The sequence below is a fragment of the Coturnix japonica genome, chromosome 17 (genome assembly GCF_001577835.2).
Source record: "Coturnix japonica isolate 7356 chromosome 17, Coturnix japonica 2.1, whole genome shotgun sequence".
Taxonomy (NCBI): domain Eukaryota; kingdom Metazoa; phylum Chordata; class Aves; order Galliformes; family Phasianidae; genus Coturnix; species Coturnix japonica.
In genome coordinates, this window is record NC_029532.1 from 6,631,547 (window position 1) to 6,659,437 (window position 27,891).

Below are 27,891 nucleotides of genomic sequence, written 5' to 3' on the forward strand. Positions count from 1 at the left end.
TCCCCGCTATGGCTCTATAAAGTGGATTCATTTATGAGCATGCAATACCAGAAAAGAAGGTTTCCATATTCATTAATGCATTCCCTTATGTTCCTATTTTCACGCCCGCGCCTTGCGGGAGCGCTGGGCCAGCAGATCCCCCAGCAAAGCACAGCTCAGCCATCCCATAGTGCTGGTGGGGTCACAATGCAGATGCTGACTCCCAGTCCCTGAACCCAACCTTGGCAATGCACCCAGCGGGCAGCCCTGGGGCTGGGGCTGGGGTTGTAGATGGGGCTGTGCCCATCACTGTCCCCATGCAGAGGGATGTGGTGATGGAGGGCTGCGTTGCGTTGGCAGCGCTCGACAGCAGCCGTCGGAGGAGGTGGGGGAGGCACAGAGGGATTAAAGCTATTTAAAACACAGCCAGGTGTGCAAACAAGTTTATTCTATTGTAGCAGCGAGCGAATGAATCACGGGCGCTGCCGAAAGGTTACGGCGTTATTTAGGGCTGCCGGGGAGATGTGACATTTGGTGAATGCCTTTGCTGAGGATGTTCCCTCCGTGGGCTCCCTCAATACCCATTGAGACCCCACAAAGTCACTGCCCTGCAGCCCCATCCTGCTCCCAGCACCTGGCAGCCAATGGGGCTTTGGCATTTCAGTGCAGCAGCTGCCTGACAGCTGTTGGCTGTTGGCAATAGGAGCCCTGGAGTGGGATGAAGTGCTGCACCCCTCACAGCCCTGCATCCCACGGCCCCTTCCTGCCCTCACACTACAGCTGATGAGCATCACAGTGGAGCACAGCTGCTGGTTTTCCCCTTTTCCCTGCTGACGGTGCTGGAAGTGGTGCAGGAGGGGTTGCACTGGGATTGCTGGCTCCCAGCTGTTCACCATCAGCATCGGAGCTGCCCGGAGCAGATCAGACCCAGCACAGCTGCAGGGAGCAGAGGGAAGCTCACAGCAGGGCAGTGGGGCTGCACCCAGCATGAACCCTAACCCCAAAGCTGCAGCAGTTCGCCTGGGGTCTCATGGGCACAGCCAGAGACTGAGGAGATTGGGAGGTCCCAGAGAAGTAGAAAACAGCTATCAATGCAGAGCGCTGTCCTCTCACTTCCCGGGCTGTTAGAAAGGATGGAGTGGAAGAGTTTTCCACCTCTGCAAAACAGTGCTCAGGAAGGAAATGAGCAGCCAGGGTTTGTAATTGAGATGGATGAAAAGGCGTCCGGCTTCCCCCAAAGCGATTCAGGCAACGTACTCGAGGAGAATATGAAGTGCGCCGCTCTCTTAAGATCGCCACGCTGCAGCTAAATTATTAATGATGAGGAATGATTTCATATTTAATCTAAAGACTATTAATTACACTGCAGAAGAGCAACGCACCATCCTGAGAGCCCCTCTCACCGGCTGAATAATTCAGAGCTGCCCCATATTTTACCTCCATGTCGAGGCAGGCAGCGATGTGTTCCCATGCAGCGTGATGGTGTTTAGGGTTGGAGGGGACATCCTATGGGGACAGTGATGATGAGGACAGAGCTCAGCCCCCCATAGAGGCACTGGGGCTGTGGGGCTGGAGGGGAGGCTGCCATGGGGCTGTATGGGCTGAGGTGCAGCTGCTCCCATACCCCACTCTGTGCAGATGCAGAAGACAGATGTTTATTTGTCCAGGATTATTTGCTGATCACTGTTACGGTGATCCGAGATGATCATTAAAAAGGGAAATGGGCTGTTTAATAATAATGCTCAGAGCACGCAGTGTGCCTCGCATTATGAGGGTGTTTAAGCACAGGCCCAATTAAGTCCCTCACATCCCTGCAGAATTACCCCGCTTGTTTAAACTATCAGCCAAACTCCAGGCTCCTCGCACTTGAAGGCAATCCTGGATGCTGGCACTCTGCTAGAGACCCATTCCTACCCTGAAGCTAAATTAAAACCCTATTGTGCTGGTGCTGCTAATATTTCCTGCTCTTGTTTCCAACAATTAAATCGTGACATTCTGCCAAAGCCTGCGAGGAGCCCAGGAAAGGATCTCAACGAGCTGCAAAAGAAGCTACAGTCTGCTTCTATATGCACCCAGGTAACTGGTGGGGGGAAACAGAGGGAAGTAAAAGGCTGTTTAAAGAAGAGATGACTATTTGGTCACGGCTTAAAAGTTGGTACTTAGAAATTCCATGAATTTTAAAATAAAGACATTGTGAGATTTGAACTTTCTTCTGAACGCTCACAAACAGCGGTGCCTAATACCTTCCCCAACCATTAAAGAGCTGAGCTGGAGAGCAGCAAGCACTAAGCACCACGCTGATAGAGCAGTTACACACAGTAATAGAATTGTGTTTGGAGAGGCAGCAAAGGCAGGTATGGAGACCATACATAAACAAGGCCATTACCAGCCAGAGTAAGCGGTGATAGAATTTCATGAATATCCCCACAAAAAGCTTTGTATATTTATAACAATCCACAGAGTCGTTTGGAGCGCAGTCAGGGGCCTTTCGGAGTGATTCGGGAGGTAAATTGTGCAGTGGGGCTGGGCTGCTCTGCACCAGGTATGGGAGATGTGGGCTGCTGCCCATGAGGCAGTGCTGGGATGGGGCCCAGGGGTGTATGCTGCCATGGGGCAGTGCTGGGATGGGGCCCAGGGGTGTATGCTGCCATGGGGCAGTGCTGGGATGGGGCACAGGGCTGGATGCTGCCATGGGGCAGTGCTGGGATAGGGCACAGGGCTGGATGCTGCCATGGGGCAGTGCTGGGATAGGGGTGGATGTTGCCATGGGGCAGTCATGGGATAGGGCACAGGGGACGGATGCTGCCATGGGGCAGTGCTGGGATGGGGCACAGGGGTGGATGTTGCCATGGGGCAGCCTTGGGGGCACCCAAGAGGAACAATTCTCCTCTGTCTGCCCACTGAAGTGGCTGAGGGGTGACAGACGGGCATTTCCACATCCCAGGAAAAGAATAATCCAGGATTCATCAGCCTTAAAGTGCCAGGATGGGGCTCGGAATCCACACAGCAGCCTCAGCATATTTATTGCTTTAATTTAAATAAATAGCTGCTTCAGACTTAGCAAAACTTCTTGCTTCAACTTTTGCAGAACCCAAGCACACGCAATACCAGGCATGGAGCTCAAAGACGAGCCTAATAACATGCTAATTGCGATTCATAAATTATATTGGGGATGCCTGGGACTATTGAAGATCCTGGATGAAGTGTAGTGTTCAATTTATCCTGTGCACGTTGCCGACAGTGCTGCCAGCCTCCTCCTTGTCCCCCTGTGTTGTTTTGTCATCTCTGTACTATCACCAATTCATCACAAAGGCAACTGAACTCTCCGATGTCCACCCACCGGGTGACTTTGTCTTCGCTACTCTATGACTTCTAAATTAAATTGTCAAAACACATTACCGAGAGAAATATCGTGAAGGGAAAAGTTCTTTACCCTTTTATCCCATCTTAGGAGGGAATCGGTTTGACTCGAAGAAAACGTCGGCTTCATTATCCCTCCTGCTCTCATATTTCTTCACTCAGCGGCGGCAGCAGAGAGTCAATAGGGAAGACTTGGCTGACATGATGTAGCATCCCACAGGAGTTGTCTCAATAAATTCTGAGAGGGCCCAGAAATGCTGGTGGGGGGGTGGGGAGAGAGAAGGAAGAGGGATCTTTTTCACCTTCTTTATTCCTCCCACTCTCGGATGATTTAGAAGAGATGGTGGATCTGATGGAGGCTCCTCCTGCACCTGCTGTTTGGGGTGAGGCTCCTTGGGGTCCCTCCATCAGCACCAAGAGGGGCTGAGCTCAGGGCATGTGGAGGAGTCCTCAATGTAGGATACCCTCCCAAACCCCATAGGGCTGCCAGCATTATGGAGCAGCTCCAAAACTGCTCTAATTCACACCAAAGGATAGACCTGGCAGCACGGCCGGCTCCAGCAGCCTCCGTATGGCTCCTGTAGGGCTGGTGTGGTGCTCAGTGCTGTGGGAGACTATGAAGCCCGATGTGATCAGACATTAAACAAAGGAAGCCATTCCTCCAAGGTAAAGATACGTTACTTTCCACCTTTTTCCATCCACACGCTGCTCTCTGGGCACGAAGTATAGGAAGCAAGCACTGTGAGCTCATTCTTTCTGCTTAAACAATATTGTTCCTTTACTCTGCAAAGCAGGCGATGCCCCCCGTTTCAATGGGACATTTTTAAAGGCTCCCATTCCCCCGCCGTTCTGCATTAGCCATCACAGCCGAATTGCCTCTATTTGCACTTGGATGGCTTCATTTCATCAAGCGCACGGGAGCCGCACTCAAAGCAGGAAAAGAAAGCACGTTAAGCGGGGAGAGCTCTGATGCAGGAGGTGGATGCCCTGAATCACACAGAATCACAGAATCACAGAATGACCCGGGTTGGAAGGGACCTCAAGGATCATGTAGTTCCAACCCCCTGCCTGGCAGGGCCACCAAACATACACCTTTACTAGATCAGGTTGCCCAGGGCCCCGTCCAACCTGGCCTTGAACACCTCCAAGGACGGGGCATCCACAACCTCCCTGGGCAGCCTGTTCCAGGGCCTAACCACTCTCCTAGTGAAGAACTTCCCCCTAACATCCAACCTAAATCTTCCCTCTTTTAACTTAAAACCATTTCCCCGTGTCCTGCTATTGTCAGCCCTTTCCAAGAGTTTACTCCCCTCCTGGGAGTAAGTTCCCTTCAGGTATTGAAAGGCTGCAATGAGGTCACCCCGCAACCTTCTCTTCTCCAGGCTGAACAAACCCAACTCCCTCAGCCTGTCCTCATAGGGGAGGTGCTCCAGCCCCCTGATCATCTTCCTGTCCCTCCTCTGGACCCTTTCCAAAATCTCCATGTCTTTCTTGTACTGAGGGCTCCACACCTGGACACGGTACAACAGATGGGGCCTCACAAGAGCCGAGTAGAGAGGGACAATCACCTCCCTATCCCTGCTGACCACCCCATGCCCTGCACAAAGCTCTTCTTTTCCTCTTTATTCATGCATTTAGGCAGCGGTTTCAGTCCTATCCTTTAACGTTGCTTCTATGGCAGCGATGGGGTCAGCTGGGAGCAGAGGCCGAGCTCACTACGCCAGGACCCCCACCCATGTAGGAGCGATGTGGTCCCCCCTGAGCCTTCCCATTCATACGGACCCATCACAGCTTTAGGACCTGACAACCTTTAGGGTCTCAGGTTGCGGCCGCCCGGCACCACCTGCCGGCGGAACGAAGAACAGCGCCTCGCTTTACCGGCAGGGGGCGCTATAGCGGGCGGACTGCGGCGGGGAGGGGAATGTACTGCGGGCCTTCACTTCCGCCACCGAAAATAAAAACTCCAACTCCCAGAATGCACCTCGCCGCCACTCACTTCCGCTTCCGGCCTCCCCCCCTTCCCTCAGCGCAGCGCCGGGCCCAGCCGTGCCGGTGTCGCGGGGTCCCCGCAGCTCCCACGGGCTGTTCGACTCCCGGGTCACCTTCATGGGCCGGCGGTAGCGAGGAGGGGCCCGGGGCCGTGCTGAGGCGTCGGCGGGGCTGGGAGGAGCGGGATAGACGGAGATGTTCGTGCAGGAGGAGAAGATCTTCGCGGGGAAGGTGCTGAGGCTGCAGGTGTGCACCATGGAGGGCAACGAGTGGCTGGAGGAGGTGCCCGAGGACACCACGGTGGAGAAGCTGAAGGAGCGATGCCTGAAGCACGTAAGGAAAGAGAGGATCGGGCTGAAGGCAGAGAGAAAATCACGGCCTGGGAGGGGCCTGAGCGGGGAACAGGGACGGAATGGAGGAGACAGCGGGGGGAGACAGAGAGAAAAGCGGCTCCTGGGGGTGTTAAGTCCGAATCCGGAGCCTGTTTTAGATCTTTGAGCTGGAAAATGAGCACGGAACGAAAGACTCAACATGAGCCAGCAGTGCGCTCTGGCAGCCCGGAAAGCAAATGGGATCCTGGGCTCCATCAGGAGAGGGGTGGTCAGCAGGGATAGGGAGGTGGTTGTCCCTCTCTACTCGGCTCTTGTGAGGCCCCATCTGTTGTACCGTGTCCAGGTGTGGAGCCCTCAGTACAAGAAAGACATGGAGATTTTGGAAAGGGTCCAGAGGAGGGACAGGAAGATGATCAGGGGGCTGGAGCACCTCCCCTATGAGGACAGGCTGAAGGAGTTGGGTTTGTTCAGCCTGGAGAAGAGAAGGTTGCAGGGTGACCTCATTGCAGCCTTTCAGTACCTGAAGGGAACTTACTGCCAGGAGGGGAGTAAACTCTTGGAAAGGGCTGATAATAGCAGGACACGGGGAAATGGTTTTAAGTTAAAAGAGGGAAGATTTAGGTTGGATGTTAGGGGGAAGTTCTTCACTAGGAGAGTGGTCAGGCCCTGGAACAGGCTGCCCAGGGAGGTTGTGGATGCCCCGTCCTTGGAGGTGTTCAAGACCAGGTTGGACGGGGCCCTGGGCAACCTGATCTAGTAAAGGTGTATGTTTGGTGGCCCTGCCAGGCAGGGGGGGTTGGAACTACATGATCCTTGAGGTCCCTTCCAACCCGGGTCATTCTATGATTCTATAGCACAGTGGGTTTCTATATGGACACTGTAGGGCTGTTAATGGTCCTCCTGTGTTCAAAGCGCTGTAATCTTAATGGATGTGTCCAAAGGGGAAATCGGTGCTCGCTGTTTGCAAGAGGAAATGCTTAAAACACAAAGAAGGTCTGTGAAAGTCGAGCTGGACAATGCACGGTTACTCCGTTACCGCTTATGTTTGTGGGTATTGAAGGTGAAAACAAATGGTTGCAAAAGTGCTGGGCTGAATTTCGAGCGCCGTGTGAAGCTGTTGCTGGTGCCAACCTTGGCTCTGCCTTCCTGGAATCGGCACCAGGCTGGGTCACAAAGTGCTGGGTGTGCTGCTGGGATTGGGGCAGCTTTCTGTATGGGAAAGCCAAGGGCCACTGCTTCCAGCTGGGTGTAAAATTGGATCGATTGTAACCTTTGAAGGGTTACACAAATGCTTAGGAATGGTGTTAGTAAAACAAAGTAACTGTGAGAAGCTGCGACATGCAACAATCTGAGCACTGGGAGTTGGGTGTCAGGATGACTTGCAACCCTGTTGCCCCCTGGTTGTTTTGTGCCCTGTGGTTGTTTCCTTCCAGTTAGAAGCCCTGGATACACAGCTCACACTGCACTCCGCTCCTCTAGAGCCTTGGTCTTTGTAAGTGCTTCTTGATTTGGGATGAGAACTGTTGCAAATGGATTTGCTTTATTTGGGGTAGGTGTGATCCTTTCTGAAGCAAAATGAAGATGCAGTGCTCCCCACACTGTGACATTCCTGGAAGTGCTCCTGTATTGTCCCTGTTCAGTGCAGCTGAAGAATTAGACAAAGATGTAGGGTGGGGTAATGATTACATGCATATGTGCAGAGCTGAGAGGGCTTTAATTATCAGGAAACATAATTGAATAGATGCTTGCATTGCAGCGCAAGTCGGAGCGGAAGACAATTGATAACTTGGCAAGATGTTTGATTTCATTCTCCCGTCTGCTTTGTGCTAATGATATGGATTTGCATAACCATTATGGATAATATATAGTTTTATGGAGGGGATAAATAGAAATGAAAAAATCATGACTCCTGATCACGGGTGAGTTGTGATGAATCCTGATGGCACCTTGAGATAATGTATGCAGCCATCTCTGCTCAGATGCTGATTAGTGTATTCTCTGAAGTCCTTGAAACCACTCTTTCAGGAGGTGAAGGGAGGCGATATCCATTAGGATGCCTGGTTTTGGATTAGGAAGGTGGGTGCTGTCCCTTTAGCATTTGAGTGCTTACTGATCTCTGTAGTGTCACTTTAGATGCAGTTTTTTCTCTCATAACTGATGAGGGGTTTTTCTGCTGTATCTGTTGACCTGTAATGAAGTAGTGGTGGTTGTACACCAGGAAACTGCTGCCTTCAGTTACACTGTCCAGTCTGTAAGTAAACGCCTGACAGCGTTGTTTTCTTTCCCAGTTATTTCTGTATGCAGATTTCACAACCAAAGCGTTCTCATGGAGCAGTGCCTTTCCTCTGTGCCAGCCTGAGGTTGGTGTGCAGTGCAGCTGGCAGGATCGAGCCCCACACTCCCCTGTGGCTCCCTTAAAAAATCCACTGGTCGTTTCAGAGCCAGGATTGAGAAAGCTCAGTTTAACCGTGGCAACCCAAGCATAACTTACATGTGTGTTTTCGTGACCCGTAAGCTGACACTTCAAGATCTGCTTTGGCTGAAGGTGCTGTGGGAAGTCCTGGTTCTAAACTTCAGTTGGAAGAGAACTGTAAGAACTGCTCCTTGCTGCGATTTGGTAGGATTTCTGCATTGTAGCCATGCACTTGAGATGCACAGATGTGATCTGTCTGAGCTTTTCATGCTCCTGTGCTTCTGTTCTCCTTTCTCTTAAGCTGCCTCAGTGTTTTCACTTGGCTTTTAAGGTGTGTTAAGGGTTGTCTTAGGAACAGAGGTGTGAGGTGCTGACTGTCAGAACACAAGGATATGGAAGGTTCCTGGCCCACTGTATGGTTTGCATACTTGAGGGATGCAGATTGTTTAAGCCACCCAATCTCATAATAAGTAGTGGCAGTGCGATGCTCTGTTGTCTTCTAAAAAAGCATCATGAATAAATAAAAATCTAAAAATAAACAACAGGCTTTGTGGTTTATCAGGATTCCAAGCTCTGCAAATAGCATTTAGCATCACCAGGACTTGCAGGTTCAGCAGTTGCTCAAGCATCTGCAAAAATAGGTTTCTCACCTGTGCGGTAGAGCAGCCTGCTGTGAATTCCTGTGTTAAAAGGAAATGCAAATATTTATTCTGGAAGCAAAACCATAAGACAACAGATCTTCTCCTTATGATCCTTCTGTAGGGAAAGCTGCAGGAGAGCTCATCTTCCAGCATGCTGTGCCTCTGCGTGGTGCCTGCAGGTGAGCCCCTGTGCCACAACCACCTCCCTCTGAGCAGGGAATTCCTTTCCTGTGGGTTATCAGCGCTCTGCTCTCTTGGCAGGGTGTTTTTTTCAGCCAGACTTCAAAGCTTTGCGTATGATACAGGAATGCTGTGTGCTGTCAGGCGTTCTCAGTAAGCAGGGCTGTGTATCAAGGTCTGATTGCTCCAGGTGCCCATTCCAGGTGGTTTGCTGAGAGCTCGCAGAGGCACTGCTATGAAGATGGCCTTTCTGTTTTCAGGGCATGTTAAAATAGACAAAGATGTGCTGAGTATTTCACAAAGCATTCCCTGTGATACAGGTGCTGCTTACATCTGCTTTACTGTTCTACGTGCTTGTCATGCAGTGGTCGAAAGAATGGGAGATAAGAACAGGTGATGGCAGGACTTTTCTTTTAGAACAGCATCATTATGAGTTCATAGAGTTGTAGGGACTCCAGTCTTTCACTTACACTTTGATGTCATTAGTAAATATTGTGACTGCACACACATTGTGTATGCACAGCTTTGTGTGCCAGGGAGGAAGCAGCTGTTAGGTACATGCAGCATCCTTTGCTCACCCAAGTGGGTGCTTCCCAGATCCCATTTCATCCTTTTTGGACTCTGAGGATCTGTAAAAAATAGTATTTTAGCTTGTTTGGAGGGATGTCCAACTGATGTACCCGTAGGTATAACTTATCAGATCAATTAGAGGAGCTACTCGCAGTTACTTCTAAGCTTTAATGCATTGTTTGGCTTTTGTTCAGCAGTTAATATGCAGAAGGATTAGTAAGAAGCTATTGTTATGCAAAGCAGGACTCAAACACTCACCTTAATCCTGCTGAGGCATCCCAGCAGCAAGGAAGTTCAGGTGAGGAACTGAAGGTTTGTGTTGAAAACAAGTGTAAGCTTTGGGGGAGACAGACCAAAGAACTAATAATCTCTCCAGCAGCTGCAATCAGAGCAGGGAAGGTGATGCTGGACTCCAAAAGGATTCCTTTGAAGGAAACTGTATTGCGACTAAATGCTACATTTGAAGCAAAGCACTGATATCAGCAGGGCTTCTGGAAATGGCTTCCTTACCTGAAAGGTGGGGATGTTGCTCTACACACAGAAGTGGCTCAATAGAAACGTGTTTTGAAAGAGGTGTCATTGAGAGCTGTTTTCTGTGAGCAGAGGAGGTGAGGTCAGTATTAAGTGTCCTATTTTGTGGTGAGAGCAGGAGCATCCATTTTGTGGTTTTGGTAGGTGGTTATTTTTAATTCTGCCTTTCTGGAATTGCATCCATTATGCTTTGTGTTTTTTATTCACCCAAACAAATTAGAAGTCTCTAGATGCACTGATGTAATGTTCTTGAAATCTATTGCAGTGGATCTGCAGCCATTCTTGTGTGAAGATGAGTCAGTTCAAGGTCTGCGTGAGCTCTTCTTAATTTTCTGGTGCAGTACTAAATACCAGGAGATTTAAACCCTTCAGTAAGGCCAAACTGTGGCACAAACGCTGGGGAATTTGTGCTTAATTACACCAACAGCATTGCATTTCAGCTTGTAGTTGTCTTAGGAGATCAGAATGGTCCGTTGTGTTGTTGGTGGGGTAAGATCAGTCTCTTTGTTCCAGCAAAACTCCTGAGCTGTAGGCAGAGTGTGTGTTTGGTAGCGGGGAGCAGTTCTCTATAGTCAAGTTTTTGTGCCTAGATGCATGAATATACCTCAGCTGCTTAATGCAGTTACAAAGCAAATCTCTGATGCTCATAATGGAAGCTTCTGGGGATTCAAACTTGAATTTTTAGTGAATAAACATAACATATGATTTAGAATTGTAATAGAAAACAGAGCACAGTGTTAATATGTGGGGAAGATTAGCCTATGCTGATCATTTATAGTTGGGAAGAAAAGCTGTGAAACTAACTTCTGTTCAGTGCTTTCAGCAAGAAGCCAGGATAGGGCTCCAGCACCAAGGCTTTGGCTTCAATCTGCACCTCGAAACAAGGCACAGAAACTGCTGCCTCCTTCTCAATCTAAGGTCAAGTACTCCAAACTCACTGCTGCCAGTTGCTTGTTTAGTCTGACATTGTGTGTAAATAACAATTACTGGATGAAGCAGAGTCTCTCTGTTCTGTCACTAGCTACAAATGAGAAGTGTGCTGCGTTATTATAGTCCCCTCTCTGCAAAAACACTGATGCTTACTGTGGATTTCCACTCCTGCTTCATGATACTAATTGTTACTCCTCAGCTTCTTGCTGAGAGTGAGTGACCTTTGTGATCTGTTGCAGAACTGACACTACAGGGCCTACAGCTCCATCCTCACTGTACTCACAATCTCCATGGGCCTGAGTGTAGGACCAGGCTCTTGGAGTTTGAATTGTGGTGGAGATGTTGTGTTCTGCAGCAGTATCGATCTGCTCACATAGGTAGGCTGTGTGTGCCCTTGAAGGGCTCATTTGGAATGAATGGGATGTAACATTAGGTCTTTGAAACTGATGTTTTAAAGTAAGATTTGTAGAGTATCCTCATCAGTTAAACTTAAATGTAGCCATTCATTTAACAGCATTGAGGAAGGAAAGCTAGAATCCTTCCTTAGTTGGTTATTCTTCCCAGCCAGGAGCTTGGATGTGCAGGCAGAAACCAATCCCATTACAGCATGATTCATCCCGCAGTTTCTTTAATAATTCACATTATGTACACATATTTATCCCTGGTGTATTGTGCCATTACTGAAGCTGTTGGGAAGGTAGTAAATGGTGGCACAGTTTGCAGGTGGAGAATCTTAAGTGTGAAGTGCAGTGATTCATGCAATAGGTTTATTTCTGTCTTCTGACCTCCTGTATTTGTCTTCTGCAGTGTGTACCAGGGAGCCTGGAGGATCCAAAAACTGTGACACATCATAAGTTGATACATGCTACTTCTGAGAAGGTGCTAACAGATACAAAAACAGTGTTGGAGGAAAACATTCAAGACAGAGGTAAGATTGTCCTTTTTATCCCGCCAGCCTGGAAATGAAAAACTGAGTTACCATTTGTGACTATTTATTCTCTTTCCTTAGCTGTTCCTTTTAAGTGTCACACGGGATATAAAGAGCGTTCATTAAGTCAAACTGTTAAATTATTTTTCTCTCCTTTAAAGCAATGTTCAAACCCTCAGGGCAGCAGTTATCCTCTAAAATGATCCAAAAATAATTATCGTGGCTTGAGTGTTTCAAGAAAGACAGCCTGAAATGTTTCGGGCCTTTCTTGAGGTCTCCAGGTCAAGTAGGATGTTGTTTGTTGAAGCACATCTGAGTGTCACGGTTACATCCCATTCAATCCTTTCCAAGTGTAGGTCAGAATTCCCCACACTGTAGCGTTACTGACTACAATATGAGGCATGTGTGAACTTTACAGATGTCATGGATTAATGTGAAACAAAAGAAAGCGTAAAGATGAGAGCTGTCAGGGATAGCTGGAGTCACTTTTTACTGGACAGCTTAAACTAATGGTCCCTTCTGGAAATAAAAGGCAGTGGTCCAGAAAGTGAGAAGCAGAACTGCTGTAGAATGGGATACTGCTTGAACCAGAAACTGCAGGGGTAGTATTCCTGTGCTTGTGCAGGTTGGAAAGCTGTTGCTGTGATCACGAGCAGTTTTGCCTTTCTCTTCCAAGGCAGTGTCACCTTCAGAGCAGGGCAGGAGCTGAGAGTTGCCATCTTAGGCAAGGGACAGCTTTTTTGCTGATTGGTGATGTATTATTTGTAGGCAAGGCACCAGCTCCTGCAGAGTTTTGAATTGCAGTTAGTAGCCACTGAGCAGTATTAAGCTGTCATGCGAATGTCTCCTTACTCCTTCTTCCCCTGTAATGTGTTCCACCTTTTAAGTGCCCGGCTGCTGTCAGGGAGGCAGGATGGCAGCCAACAGCTGACTGTGTGGGGCAGCCAAAAGTCAGCACGTGGATCTTTTCATGCTCTTGTCAGCCGGATAAGTGAGGGTTAACAGCCTTCGCCAGCTGCTGTTCTTGGCTGTTCTGTGCCAACAAAACTTGTTGCACAAAGCATGATTTGTTTGCTTTTTACCCTCTTAATGTGATAGACTAAAAACTGAGTGTCAGGCTCTGTCTGGCTGAAGGACTGCAGATGCTGCACCGGTCTGTTCTGGGCTCTAAGCAGTGAGTATCCACTCTGAGAACCCACATGGTAATAACTGAGGTGCTACAACAGTAGAATTAATAGAAAATTCATCTCTAGGAAAGCTTGAATTCATTATTTATATTGCAAGAGCTGGTTTTACGTCATCAATATCGTTCTCTTTCTAGATGTCTTGCTCTTAATAAAGAAACGTGCACCACCTCCGCTCCCCAAAATGGCAGATGTGTCTGCAGAGGAGAAAGTGAGTATGAAAAGATTTCTTGACTTGTCCAATTTGATTAACAGCTTAATTAATGAGCTACAGAAATACTGTCGTGGTGTATTCTTTGTGTAGAGACAAATACACCCAGTTAAACAGGAAGGTAAATACTTAATCCTCCTTCCAAACTTTGAAGTTATTTTACGTGTTTTAACTTGGATTGTGAGAATATGTGCTGCAGAGTAAGATGTGCAGATGCACTCTGTGCAAGTGGTGTGGATTTCATCTTTGAAAAGAATGTTTAGTAACTGTATAGCAAGTGCCTTGCTGCATCTCTTTTGAAAACTTCATAGAAATCTGTTAGTTTGCTTGATGCCGTGTTCTGTCTTTAGTAATGTCTGGCTTGTCACCCCCTAATGAGGCCTGGAGCTTTGTCCCCATGCTATTCTTGTTTGTTTTCTTTAACTCAGAATGTAGTTGTTACTGAGGGTCAATGATATGCAGGATGACATTCAGACACAAGTGGTACTGCAGTGGGTGTTACTGTGTAAACACTTTGAGCAATACTTGTGCCTAACGCTGTGAATTCCTGGGTCTGTCTGCCTTCTCCTTGCACAGCTTTGTTTTCTCTTGCTTCCTGTAGGTATTGGTGTATGTCTCTGTATCCATTCCTGTAGGTATTGGTGTATGTCTCTATCTCCATTATGGCCTTGCTGTGCAGAATGTCACCATAAGAGCCTAAGATATAAGACTGTGAAATATTTATGTTTGTACCCCTGCTATGTTTTGTCCTGGACTATTAGCATGTACTGAATATCAGAGGCACTGTATATCTCTGCATGATACTTGTAAGCAATAAAGCACTTCCAGTGTGAAGCAGTTAAGTGTTAGTCTGTTCACAGTATTGATATATCCCTTGGCAAAGCCTGGATATGAAGAGAGTGTGCTCTGAGCAGACAGAATAGAGTACGGTCCTGGGAATTGAGGCCCTCCAAGTTCTCTCCATGTTTGTGGCACATCACTTTTCCTCTTTATGCTGGAATTTCCCCACATTTAAATAACAGAAATAGATACAAGGACTGAAAGTGGGACAACCCAGACAGGTCCTGTTTTGCTCTATAATTGCAAAGTGACGTTAGTGCTATTAATCCATTGTATTGCTAGGCTGCTGTTTCTTAGTTGCAAGTGACAGAGCACTGCTTGATGCTTTGGTAAAAAAAATATGAAACTGCTCTCAGCAATGCTATGTTCTTTGTTCTGTGGATAATGGGTTATGAAACCTGACCATGTTTCCCATCCTTCAGAGGAAACAAGAGCAGAAAGCTCCCGATAAGGATGCTATTCTCAAAGCAACTGCAAATCTGCCCTCTCGCAATGCAGATCGCACTGTGGCCCAGCACAACATGAGGGATGTAAGTATTAGACTTGTCTTTAACTCACACACTAGTAGCCGAGTAGACTTTTATCTTATATAGTCTTTTCCATATGGATGTGGTTTCTCTGTGAGGGAAATTGAAGTGTGTATAGTGTATATGAAAGTAGATAATGTAATCTGTGTGTAAACCCTGAGTTACTTATTGATTATGAAATGCTGCACTAAATTATGATTTAAAATGTTTTATTTCTCCCTGGGAAAGCCGCAGTAAACTCTCTGAAGATCTGGCAAACGTGCAGTTCAGTTTCAATCTTGAATAGTTCACATTTTTACAGTGTTTTCTCTGCCATGGCTTTGAAGAGACATTAGTCACTAATTTTGGCTTCAGTAGTCAACTGCTGTCTGCGATGCTTCCAGCTGCGTCTTCAGCAGTGTGGGGGCTACCAGTTCTCTTCTGATATTAACAGCTTCTCTATTAATATTTAATGATATCTGGTAACCTCCTACCTAAATGTTTTGACAGTTTCCTTTTTTACAGTTCCAGACAGAGCTCCGGAAGATCTTAGTTTCCCTCATTGAAGTTGCACAGAAGTTGCTAGCACTGAACCCCGACGCAGTTGAACTATTTAAGAAGGCAAATGGTATGAACATATCTTTATAGTTATTAGCTCAGTCCCAGAAACTTATTTTCTTACATGGCAGAAGAGTAAACTTGCAGAATTAAGTCCAAACTTCAACGTAGTAACAGAGCTGCCAATGACTTTGTGGCCAAGATTTCAACTTGTGGTGTAGGGGATTTATAAGGTCCCTTTGGGATAGATGAGAAGTTCCATTTAAAAATAAAATCATCAGCAGTGAAATAATTAGAGAACTTTGTAAGAGCTGGTGAAGAATAGTTGGAAATGTATGAGGAAACAATAAAATGGGGAGAAATTTGAGCTGTTGATTCAGTCTGTGTGGAAACAACCTTAACATCTGCTAGGGCTGGATCCAGATTACTTTCTGGACTACTGATAAATTTCAATGGATCTCCCATATGTTTAATTACGTGGACACGTAGCCAGGAGAGTTTGCTGTCTGTTGTTTGAGATCTTGAATGTATCTGGAATAAGTCTTTGTCCTGGAAGAATCTGTCTGAGCCTGATCAAGCTGAGTACAGCAAATTACATGATGAGATAGCAAATTCTGGACAGGAACAAAAGCAGGGGTGGAAGAGAAGAATGGGGTTTGAACTTAACACATGCCATTCCATTGAGAAAGGGTTTTATTTTAGCTTGAAGTTAGTCTCAACATTGTTTTGTTTGTGTATGTGTAGCCATGCTGGATGAGGATGAGGAAGACAGAGTGGATGAGATAGCTCTGCGGCAACTTACAGAAATGGGGTTTCCAGAGAGCAGAGCTGTCAAAGCCCTTCGATTAAATCAGTAAGTGTACTTGGCATGCTGCCTGTAAATTACTTGGTATGGTTAAAAAAAGAAAAAAAAAAAAACACAATCTTTTTTTGTTTGAGGGAAATCTCCTTATGTGGGTCACCTAGAAGTAGCAAAAAGCATTGGCTCAAGGAAGAGTGAAGAGTGCTGCCTCAGGCAACCCGCAGGTGCAGCTGGCACAGGAAAGGGGAAGCTATGTTGTACTGGCTCTGGAAAGAAGTCAGTCTGCAGTTCCTAAGGCTGTCAAGCTCTCACTGTTTCCAAGTATTAAACTCGCATCTTCTGCTCTAAAACTTTACAGGGGAAAAAATAAAAAGCAAGCTAAGCCCATCCAGACTGGTTTGTCAACTGTAGCAAAATACTTTATGCTGATCTTTTAAATAAAGCATCCCAAGAGTATTACAAAGCCCAGATAGCAACTGTAGAGCAGTAGGAGGTATTATAATTCTTCTTGTGCTGTAAGAAGTAGTTGTGTTGCCTCACTTCTGAGATGGGTTTCTTGTGTTATTCACAAAAATGTTTAATGATGTCAAATCCACATAATAGTCCTTCTTTTTCAGTAGCTCTCCTTTGGTCTTTGAAGGACTTTCTCCCTCAATATCCTCCATCTTTCCTGTTGTAACTGAAAAGCCACATAGGCAAGGGGTTCTCTTTCCTTTTTAAGAACATCTAATTACCACATGGCCAAATGAAATTGCACTTTCAGTTGCTCCATTACCTTTTTTTCCTATGAATTCGTTGGGAAGGCATGTGCTGGATCTCTCCCATGATATCTTAGGTTGAACGCTTACAGTCAGTTGCCTGTGTCAAATTTTGTTCTTACTCAAGATGTATAGTGCATGTGTAACGTTTGTCCCACTTTCTTCCATTGCTAATGGCATTCCTTTATCACTAGATAAATCTCCCTAAGATGCAACAGAATAGCTTCTCTCTGAGATGTGATTCTGTTTGGAACATGCTTTGCAGTTTTGTCAGCAGTTGCAAGTAGTCAGTGTATGTTTGTTGTGAAATAGAGCTGATACTATGGAGAATAAGATGTCTCCCTGTGAAGTGGCCTTTAAAACCTGAGTTGCAACTGTCCAGGTTGTCACTCCTCTGTCATCCTGGCTTCAGAGATTATTGTGTGGCTCTGAGTGCATGTAGAATTAAAGTGCTTCGAAATTTGCTTCAATACTTTGTGTGACCATTCAGGTAATAATTAATCAGCTAGTCAAGATACCACAGGAACAAATACAAAGCAAAAACATGTGGGCGGTGCTGCTCTATATCTGGAGTGTTCCTCATCCCTTTGTTTTGATTTTCTTTTCAGTATGTCAGTGACACAGGCCATGGAGTGGTTGATAGAACATGCAGATGACCCTGCAGTGGATGCTCCGCTGCCAGGTCAGACTCCATCTGAAGCAGCAGCTGAAGCTGGTGCATCCTCTGCTGAAGCAACTGCAGGTCCGAGTTCAGAAGCAGGTGGGGAAGAAGCCAAAGATGAGCTGACTGAAATATTTAAGAAGATACGAAGGAAAAGAGAGTTTCGCCCAGATCCGCGGGTATGTGTTCCTTATCTCACTGTTCCTTTGCGTTGAAAGGGGCCACATGGACACCATGGAATCCAAATAAATGTTTAGTTGTCAACAAAGTGAAGCATATGTTTGAATGTATATTGTGCTGACTTGACAGTATTAGTGATATATATTCCATATATTGACTCTAGTAGTGCAAGTCTTTAGGAACTGCTTAAATTCAGATTGCTGAAAGGGATATTCCCCAGTTAATGCACTACTGTCTCAGGTAACAGCATCTAAATTACTGACATTTACTTTACACTTGAAAATTAACTGATACTCCTGATATAAATTGCCAGACTCCTGGCATTGCTTTTTGTGATTGGGTTGAAGGTTCATTTGCTGTAGAGAAGGACAGAAAAGCATTATTGTGTTTCAGCGACAAGGAAAAGTATCACCAGCTGATAAGTCTTTAAGTCTTGCATCATCTGCAGAAATTACCCTTTTTTGATAACATTATATTAGCTGAAATGAGAAGATGTGCTGCTGTCACACTGTAAACTCACCAGGAGGTGCTCTTTAGAATCCACCACTTGGCTTTTATTAATAGGTGTTTTTTGTGATTTTAAGTCAAGAGCTGCAAATATTGTATTTAATGACCCGAGGACAATTTCCGGGTGCACTTGTGGAAATAGATAATACATACTAACAACATAATAAAGCCAGGAAGTGAAATTAAGGAATAAGGCTACAAATGGACGAGGTCGGTCTTGGAGCTTCTGGAGCTTAATCTGTCAGTGAGACATCAGCAAAAGCTTTGCGATGTGAGAGAAGTTTAAATATATTCGTCTTGCTCATTCCCAGGTGCCTGCTGCTTGCCTCATATTCATCTTTTATTACTGAGAATAGGAACTGCCTTCAGTCTTGCTTTTACTATTTATTCCACTTCCTTTATAAAGACACTTCTGATGTACAGTGTTTGAAAACCTTGTAGTAAAGTTTACTTAGTGGTCTGCAAATGGAAGCAGTTGAGTTTTTGCCCCACAAAAGGCTCCTGCGCAGAAGGTGAAGCATTTGGTTGTTCTCATCTGTTTTAAATGTTTATTAAACTGTGCAAATCTTATAGGCTGTCATCGCCCTAATGGAGATGGGATTTGATGAAAAAGAAGTGGTAGATGCACTCAGAGTAAACAACAACCAGCAAAATGCAGCCGTGAGTACAGTGTCATTTCTTTTCCTTGTTGCTGTCATAGTCTGTTCATCTGGTTATTTTCACTGTAGAATTGGTTGATCTTCTTACTGGGGATGAAGTGGCCAATCATGAAATCTGTTGTGCTTGATGCTTTCTTTCAGTGCGAATGGCTGCTGGGAGACAGAAAGCCTTCTCCAGAGGACTTAGATAAGGGAATTGACACAAACAGCCCTCTCTTCCAAGCCATCTTAGAAAACCCAGTGGTACAGTTAGGGTTAACCAACCCTAAAACTCTACTAGGTAAGTCCTGGTTGCGTTCCAGCTAAATATATTCCATCTGCAGTTCCTAGCAAATAGGATAGAGACAGGATGATGACAACACATACTGTGAAGTGAGTGCAGCTCTGTACCGTTTTTCTGATGATCAGCAGCTTATTTCATTTTGCAACTCAGCTGTAACCTGAACAGAGCTTGGGATGGCCCAGAAATGGTGCTAATTTCTTAGGCTACTAATTCACACGTGCTGAACTCAGAGCGTTAATAGCTGCTGGCTGCAATGCTTTTGTGGTTTTAGGAGACCTTTTGTGGTGCTCCCTTTGGCTGTGAAAAATAAAAAGCAGGAATGTCTATTTAGAACCCTGATGGCTTCACAGATAAAACAAGGCTGTCTCCTGCTGTACAGCTTACTGTGTGTTTTGCTCTGATCGCTGGAATGGAAGGTAATTAGTGTAACCAAACAAGAAGTCAGAACAGAGGCTTTGCCTATCAAAATTCAGATAACACTTGTGAAAATATGTTTTCCCCTTCTTGAGTATCAACTCTGTGATAAAGTCTGTGTTTTTGTTCATATTTGCTGTGAGCACAGCAAGGACTCAACTGATAAAACCAATGGTGAAATGCAGATCTCTTATGTGTTGGCCTCTCTGGTGCTGGAGGACAATGCAGAAGAATGACAACAGCAGTGTTGTATGTATAAAATCTTGCATTTAGATTTTGGCTTCAAACTTGATTCAAAATTGTGTTTTGAATTGAAGGGTGTATACATGGCTTTTTCAGGAGAGCTTTTTAAGATGCTATTTTAAATGTAATTAGGAGTGTTTGCAAGACTTTAAATAATGCAAGAGCAGAACCTTCCCACTCTCATTTCTGAACAAATGGTCTCCTTATTTCTAAAGACGGTTCCACTCTTCAGCTCAGAATATAAATAGAAAATGAAATGTCACTATATGTGCTTGTAAAACTTATATGAACCTTAGAGAATGTATTTGAAATGATACATAAGCAAATTGCTTATGTCATAGATTTTAACGTTAAATGTTTGTATTTAACTAGATAGCTAAGGAATGTTGATAAATGTTTAGTTTTAAGCTCTTGAGTCTATGTAAAAGAAGACAGTTGAAGTGGTGAAAGGTGAGATCTGTACGTTATTCTGGGCTTTGCTGCAAGCATGCAGTGTGACCTTGTGCAAGGTGTTAATGATGAGCCCTTCAGAGGGCCTGGGTGCTTATGGCTCCCACTAAGGTCACTTAGAGTTTTGTACACTAATGCTCCTGGAAAGGTTCAGGCTGGCACCCTGTTGCTGGACTGCCGGGTTCTTCTAACACTGACCTTTTGGTGACTTCTGAATAGGTCAGATATGCAACTGCTTTTTTCTGTCCTGTTCCGTAACGACTGCTCCAATGTCTGCTAGTCTGGCTCAGTGTCATGAGGTTATAAATTATTGCCTGGATCATTCTTTAGCCAAATTTGTGACTTAGCTCTTGCGCTAAATGTCTGGTTCCCTCAAAATAAAGAGAAAAGGGGAAACTAGCATGTAAAAAAGAAAAGAGAACAAAGCCAAACTAACTTAGTGTAAAAACAGCTGTCCATAGAAAGGAAACTTAACAAATTCTTCTGCCCAAATGTCCCAATTCTGAGATGGACGTTTGGATCCCAGTTACGTGGTGTGTTACCTGCTACTGTAGCCAGTGTAAACAGAGAAACCCTGCCCAGCCCTCTCAATACAGCACTGGAGGCTACTGCAGCCATATCCCTCCCTAAGGAGTGACTGAGGCACAATCTCTGGCATGTAGGCAGCAACCTCCTTTTCTCCTGGGGTACATCGGTCTGAAGAACATTATTACATTAAGTTCTATAATGGAAAAGTTCTGTCTGTGGACTTTTGCAAAGTGGGTAGCTCTTCAAACCCATGTCACTGAGGTTATGTAAGGTGGGCTGTAATCCAGACTAAGTGTTTGATCAGCCTCTTCCTGCGATAAATGTAATGCTGAGCAGTGAGGAAAGCGTAACAGCATGTAGCACCCCAGTCTGAAAATGCAGGACAACAAATGGTAACCATGTGATGGATTCTCACCATTTTGAGGGGCTGCTTGCCTTGGATAAGCTGTAAGTATTTCTAACCTTCCTGTTGTTGACGCATCCCAAGCACTGAAGCGTATGCTGCTAGAAGACCAATAATGTACAACGATTTCCTTCTCTTGGCAGCCTTTGAAGATATGCTTGAAAACCCCTTGAACAGCACTCAGTGGATGAACGATCCAGAAACTGGGCCTGTCATGCTACAGATCTCTCGAATCTTCCAGACGCTGAATCGCACGTAGAGGGGAATGCCAGACCACTGTGCCACTTCCTGCTGTCCCTTGTGTCACCTTCTCAATGGGGAGGGTGCATGGATTGTTTGGGGAGGGGGGGAGGGATGCTGTCTGAGTAGGGGTCTCACACGAGAGCTTATGTAGTTATGGCCAGCTGAAGTTAATTGCCTTGTGAATTTAGTGTTAGTGGAAGAGGTTTGAAGACTTGTGTATGTTTTCAGGTGTTAGGTTAAAAATAAAGTATATCAAAAAAATAGGAAAAGGTTTTGTGAAAACAATTAAGAATCTGCTCGTCAGAAAGAAATATGATATTGCTTGTTAAAAAAAGGCCCGTGACAGTAGTTTTCTAGCCAGTTTTACTAGCACCTGGCTAGTGTTTACAAAAGGTCACTGACCACTAGCATAGGACATTAATCATCTCCATGCAGTATTAATTTATGGCTATATCAAATTATGAAATGCTTTTTAAAATTGATTCTTAGGAACTATTTTTTAAAAGTCCAAATACTGGGAGAGCGAGCACATTTCTATCCAGGCTTGTTCGTCTTGCATTATAATTCAAAGAGAATAATTCATAGATGGAATTCATTTAATAAATAGCATTACTTTTTCCTATTTATTTTCTGCGTTAGTGTTCTTCCAGTCCGATGGTAGTTACACTTCTCAGAGGTTGTCAGCTATGTTAGAGATGCAGTATCTCCTTCACGGCAGGACTTTACACCACCACTTGGATTCTCCAGCAGGCTGCAGTTCATAAGGTCACCCTATGCCATATCTTAGTGCAGGAGGGATATCTTCACATGGTGGGTTGTGAGGTTTTTTTCCATCTTTCTGTGCACGGTTTTGCAAAGGGGAGCTTGTATTGTTGACTGTTTCAAACTGTTTACAAAATAGCAACTCATTTGCATGGGTTTTCCCTGAATGGTGATCTGCAAAGAAGCAGAAACACTTTGGGTTTTATATATTGTTTTTAACGTACTTAAAAGCACGCTCGAAACTAATTGCTTTGAGATAGAAATGGTTATCCTTGACTCTTTCTCTTTGGAAATATCAAGAAAGTCAGGCTGTGTCACTCCTAGTTTTGTTGGAAGGCTGACTGGAGGTTTCAGGCAGGTGCCATGAGCTCTTAAGAAAAGAACTCACTGGTGAATATTCAGTTGGATTCTTGTGATTGGACCGTGCAGGCTTTTGTTTCCAAGGTAGTGAAACACAGCTGACATCTGTCACAATCCCTGCTGCTGCTTGTGTTTCATAGCCTTTTCTTTTTGAAAGGTGTCTGTCAAATAGATCCCGACTAGCTCTGCCAAGTTCCTTTCTAAGTGTATGTTTTTACATAGCTGTGTTTTGGTTTTAGAAAGGAAAATGCTACAAGATGCAACCTGAAACTCTATGACAAGTTTTAGCCTGAACTTGGCACCTCATCTGTGCTATTGTGCAGTCGAGGCACTGAAGTTGCCAATTTCTCATAATTAATATGAAGGGTGGGGAAACAAAACAGCTTTTAGAGATTTTTATCTTGACTAACTATCCCAGAATTTTTTGTTGTTGTTACCTGTAGTTTCATGTTAAGCTTTACAGTTCACAACTGCTGAAATATTGAACTTTTTGTGTTTAGCAATTCCAGGGTTTATAGAGGTGTTGGGTCAGATTGGTTGTTCCAACACCCAGCTGCTCCTGGGACTGTCTGCTGCCACTGACAAGGCAATGTGGGTGATGAATTTGAGCAGGCTTTCCAATCTTCACACGGTTGAAGCTGAATGCTGTCTGACCTCCTTCACAGGTGCAGAGTGGCTCCTTCAAAACATGAAGCTTCTGCTACTTGTGCATTTCTGCAGAGTGTGGTACTGCCAGGATCTGCTGCTGAACTTGTTGTCTCTGTGTCAGTTTGGTAGGAGTGGTAAAAGTTATCAGAGCAATACTCCATTGGTGTGCCAGAACAGTCAGAGCCACTGCCGGCTTCTAAGGAAGAAAGGTATGAGTAAAACAAGGCATGCATGTGTAATAGATGAAGGTACGGATGCCAGGGTTCAACAACATAACTTAGAGCTGTAGCAGCAATTAGAAACTGTATGGATAAAGGAATGCTGCATCTTTAAAATGCGTGAAGGCTTGAGAATATGTGGTTGTTTCTGGCTTTGCTTATTTCAGAGCTCAAAGCTGATGTAGCTGAAGTGTTGGAGAGGTTAAGTTTCCCATGGCCAGCCTCTGAAAGAGGCCAGAATTGAGGAGGTGTGATGTTTGCAGCAAGGCTTAAGAGTTGAACTAAATGAAACCAAAACTGCCCTTAAGGTTGGACAAACCCTTTGAGGAGCTGATCAAGACACCAGTATTGTTCTGTGGGTATGAATTAATAGCAGACTTAGGGAGCTGTGTGTCCCTGTGGCACCTGGGTGTGTTGCTGCTTGACTAGTTACCGGTGGGAGGATGGATGCTAAGTTCATTATGCTTGCAGAAGCATTGATTTATCCCAATTTTTACCAAACCTGCAAAAATCTTGAATGATCAGTGCTTGTGAATCAGAATATGTGTAGTCAAGTCTCCAGGCCAGAGGAGTCTCTGTGTTAAGAAAGCTTCCTGGGCAGAAACCTTCCTTTTCCGTGGCCAAAGGTTAACAGGCTGATGGATCTGCTCTGTAAGAAAGGGAGAGGTCCCTGAGCATATTGGAATATAAGTTTTTGTTTTAATAAAAAGTTAATTTTGTGAAGAAATACTCCTGGGAGTAAGGATTTACTACTCCTGGGAATAAGGATTTACAGGTTCAGGTCCTGTGTTTGCATCTCTGGTGTTCACGCTGTGACTAGTAAAGATATGCCATATGTAAGTGTCTCATAATATGGCCAAAGGAACATTTGGAAGCCTGTGAAATCGAGAAGTAAGGAAATGAAGCAGGAGGTGGTTCTTGCAATGCAGTGTGTGTTCCTTATAACTCTTGTAGCTCTTTGCCCTATCCATTGATCAAGACAATCTTCTGCCTTTTGATATTCCACGACTCTTGAAATCTAGCTAGCTATTTATTTAAATGTATATAATTTATAATTTTGTCATCAAAACACTGATTTTTTTTTTTAATAGAGATGTACTATATGGAAGTTTGTTCTCAGGGCTTCGTCTTCATACTCAGTGGGGGGGTGCACTTAAAGGGATGTATTCAGATGAAATGCCAGCAGCCACTTTGCAGCTTGGACCTCGGTTAGTTGTAACCTGTGAGACTGAGATGGCATAACGCTCCTGTTAAACCTCTAGGTACAGTCCAAAGAAAATGCCATTCTTTTCTCTCTGTGTGAGCAGTGACATGAGTCTTCCTTTAGGACTGCTGCATCACTGCATGGGAATGGCTGCACCAGATTATCCACCCCTTTCACAGTCTGATCTTTACCACCATTTCAAGGACACCTCTAGAGATGGATGTTCATATCCAAGACACTCGGGGGGTTATGGTAATCCTTTGTAGTTGAGACTGTTAGTTCCATTTGACATTCAGCAGTTCACACGCTGAGGACCTCGAATATATTTTGCAAGTTGTTTAAATAAGCATTGCACCAAATGAATGTATTATAACACTGTCAGCAGATGTTGCCTGTGGGCGAGATATGGAGGTTCCCAGTGACTTCAGCAGAAATTTTCTTGAAGTAGAGTGAGTGTTTCATCCAAAGTTATCCCCCATTTTTCTACTTTCAGTAAGTAGCGTTTTAATTAACTGTCAGAATAGCAGCACTTGGAGTTGGGTCTTTCCATCTAGTTGTAAGTCATTGTGCTTTGAGGCATAAGCAGACCACTGACTGTGTCCTCTCCTCTGGGACAATTGTTTTGCTGTCAGAATTAGGACAGGTTGGCAAGCAGTGTACATTGTGTCTATGTGAATGTGTTCTCATGGAGGTTGTTCTCAGCTGTGTCCTGATATCTAAGTATAACAAAAGGGGGTTTGAAGGGCCTCTTTCCCTAAAGATCTTCGATGCAGATCCCGTTTGCAGCATGTGAACTTCAGTGAATACAGATGCATTCAATTCTTTCTGAATTTAAATAGAGTTTTATATCATGTTCTGGGGAGAGGGAAGAAGTTGAATCATGTTTTAAATGTAGCCCCACCAAACAAAGGGTCTTTGCAGTGGATATCAGAGGCCTGTAGAGATCCTTCATTTGCAAGTTTTTATCATAGTTTAACAGCCTGTACAAGAATGTGATTTGCCATTCTGCCCTTAACCACAAAGCAGCACCAGTAAAACTCTTCTGCAAGGTACTGACTTGAGCGTTTTTCATTTCACCCATGTATAAAACCATGAGATATGGCATCTGATAAGTTTTACATGAAGCTGACACTGGTGTGTGGCATGCACAGCTGTTTCTAAGATGTAACGTTACTTTTCTGAAGCTTAACTAGGGCGGACATCACTGAGCCTGTGGAATTCGGGGTTCATTCTGGACACGCTGATGTGGGTCATTGACTTCTCCGTGGCTGAGGAGCCCAGCAGCAGCTTTGCTTCAATACAGAGCCCTTCAAACAGCAAGTAAGAATTGCTACTGACTTGGTTTTCATCTGAATGTTTGCTGTTGTCTATTGAAATATTAGAGGTTATTGAGGTCAATAGCTAAGCCAGACCTGTTCAGATTGGAACAGTTATGTACCTTTAGCACGTGGAGAAGTCATACCCATGAGCAAGACTAGAATGAATGCTGAGTCTTTAAGCCTGCTCACACATACACACTAAAGACACTGATGTTATGTGTGCTGTAAATTTATAATATAACTTAAAAATAAAGGTTTTTTGATTTATTACAAGGTGTTCTGAAACATCATTTTTTAGGAGTAGCAAAGATGTCTGAACTATTTGGATCCATTTCTCCCTTTACCTGCTTTCTGCTGGAGTTGTTTCTCAGGAAATAAGGTCCTTTGGTAGCTGATCAATAACCCTGTAATAAAACTTGAGTGGCAAATGGTGATTCAGTTACAGTTCTTGCATCTGGAAACCATTTCTCCATTGCCCAGGACAAAGTTGCATTGGTAGGTTTCACTGTGAGCTGTGTGAGACAGGATTTGGTGCTCCCCTGTGATAGACTGATGCTACCTAAGAGGGGTTTACCTTGAAGAAAACGCCCCAATTCATCAGTCTTCAACAGGGGAACCCTCATTGAAGAAAACAGCTTGAGCAAATAGCAGCTGTCAGTGTAGTGGGAAGCAGCACGCAGCTAAACCAAAGTGCTCCCACTTGTGCCAGTGCTGCTGCTGGCTATCTGGCACCACGCTGGGAAGCGCCTGCAAGCCATGCCCGTGTGTGTGCAGTTACCTTGGAGGCGATTGAGTAAGAGTGTAAATGCATGAGGTTTTCCTCTGAAGAATAGGTGGGGTTATTAGCATTTTTACACAATGTTCGGAGCAAGGAAGAGCACCTGCCAGCAGCTGGTTGGTTTAGCACACGTTGCAGCTGCTAGTGAGACATCTAGAGTAATTTTCATTGCAACCTGTGGAAGGTGGAGGGTTAGAGCGCAAGAAATCCTAGTGCTTGTTATTCCACGCAGGTTTCTGAATGCAGTGTTATTAATTGCAGGTGTTCTCTTGGTGTCACGTGGCCCAGAGCCGAGATTCCCTTTAATGCACAGCAGGAGGCTGAGGACAGTTCAAAGGGCAGCTCTCTCCATAACTTCAAATTAAAACGAAAACAAATAAAACACTGCAAACAGCCCATGGTATATCATTAGATAATGGTACTTCAACACCTGAACAGGTACAGCAGGTCTAGGCAGAAATCCACACCTTAAAAAATGAAGAAGTGCCTGCCATGTCAGCAACAGGACGGCTGGTAATGGCACGGTGATTGTCAGTGCTGGACACGAGCCATGCTCAGCACACAGACACTGCTGGTGCTTTTCAGCAGTGATGCAGGGAAGGGCTCATCACTGTCCTGCCCCCCAGGTCACCTCCTGCTGCCATTAGAGCCAAAATCTGTGCTGCAGGGGGTGGGTTGGGTAAGTACAGGTTGTGCTCAGCTGTAGTTCTGGCTTTTTCCTTTCATGTACTCTCTCTTCTCCCATGACCTGAAGGTCGATAGTAGCACTAATCCTTAAGAGCAGAGCAGTGTAAATCTACATGGCTGCTTCCTCCAATGTATCTCTTGTGCTGGGCTCCAGCAGGAGCAGAAGGACCAGCAGATGCTGTCCCTGTGAGCTCTGCTGGCCTGGCAGCCCAATACAAGGGATGCACAGGATGCAACCCAGTCACTTCACTTGTTCTGCTTTGATCTTGCTGTTTTGTGATCTTTCTGTAATAGGGGAGTTGGACAAAAGAAGCAACAGAAGCTGCAGAGGATGCAAGGCATGCATTTGTGAACTGAATTGCAGCTTCTGGGATTTGCTGCTGGAAAATGGCTTGAAAAGGGCAGGTCCCTGATGTGTGTGTGAGCAGGACAGCAGTGGTGTAGGCTGCCAGGGAGGGTGACCTGAGCAGAGCTGGCCGTAGCCCTATCCAGTGTCACCAGGAATCCTGTCCCTTGTGGAGGGAGGAGCATTCAGTAACTTGAGCTGTGCTAGACCACATCAGCTGCACTAAAATAACCCTGGAGAGGTGACTGGCACTCAGACCTGGGCTGTGCCCTCAGTGTGCAGCTGG

At 45.2% G+C, this 27,891-nt stretch overlaps 1 protein-coding gene across 1 annotated transcript; it reads left to right on the forward strand.

Moving 5' to 3' along the window:
• The first annotated feature begins 5,328 nt into the window (after positions 1–5,328).
• Positions 5,329–26,064, forward strand: UBAC1 (UBA domain containing 1). The gene is made up of 10 exons (XM_015878906.2): positions 5,329–5,661; positions 11,733–11,853; positions 13,175–13,248; positions 14,511–14,618; positions 15,120–15,222; positions 15,897–16,005; positions 17,321–17,552; positions 18,634–18,720; positions 18,861–18,999; positions 21,184–26,064. Exons 1-10 carry the CDS (start codon positions 5,524–5,526, stop codon positions 21,297–21,299), a joined length of 1,227 nt encoding a protein of 408 aa, XP_015734392.1. The 5' UTR covers positions 5,329–5,523; the 3' UTR covers positions 21,300–26,064.
• The last annotated feature ends 1,827 nt before the right edge of the window (positions 26,065–27,891 follow it).

Excerpts from the sequence above, each read along its gene's own strand:
- UBAC1 (XM_015878906.2), top strand. The coding sequence starts at position 5,524 with ATGTTCGTGCAGGAGGAGAAGATCTTCGCGGGGAAGGTGCTGAGGCTG. Across the intron at positions 18,721-18,860 it reads ACAACCAGCAAAATGCAGCC|TGCGAATGGCTGCTGGGAGA; the intron begins GTGAGTACAGTG and ends GCTTTCTTTCAG. Across the intron at positions 19,000-21,183 it reads CAACCCTAAAACTCTACTAG|CCTTTGAAGATATGCTTGAA; the intron begins GTAAGTCCTGGT and ends TTCTCTTGGCAG.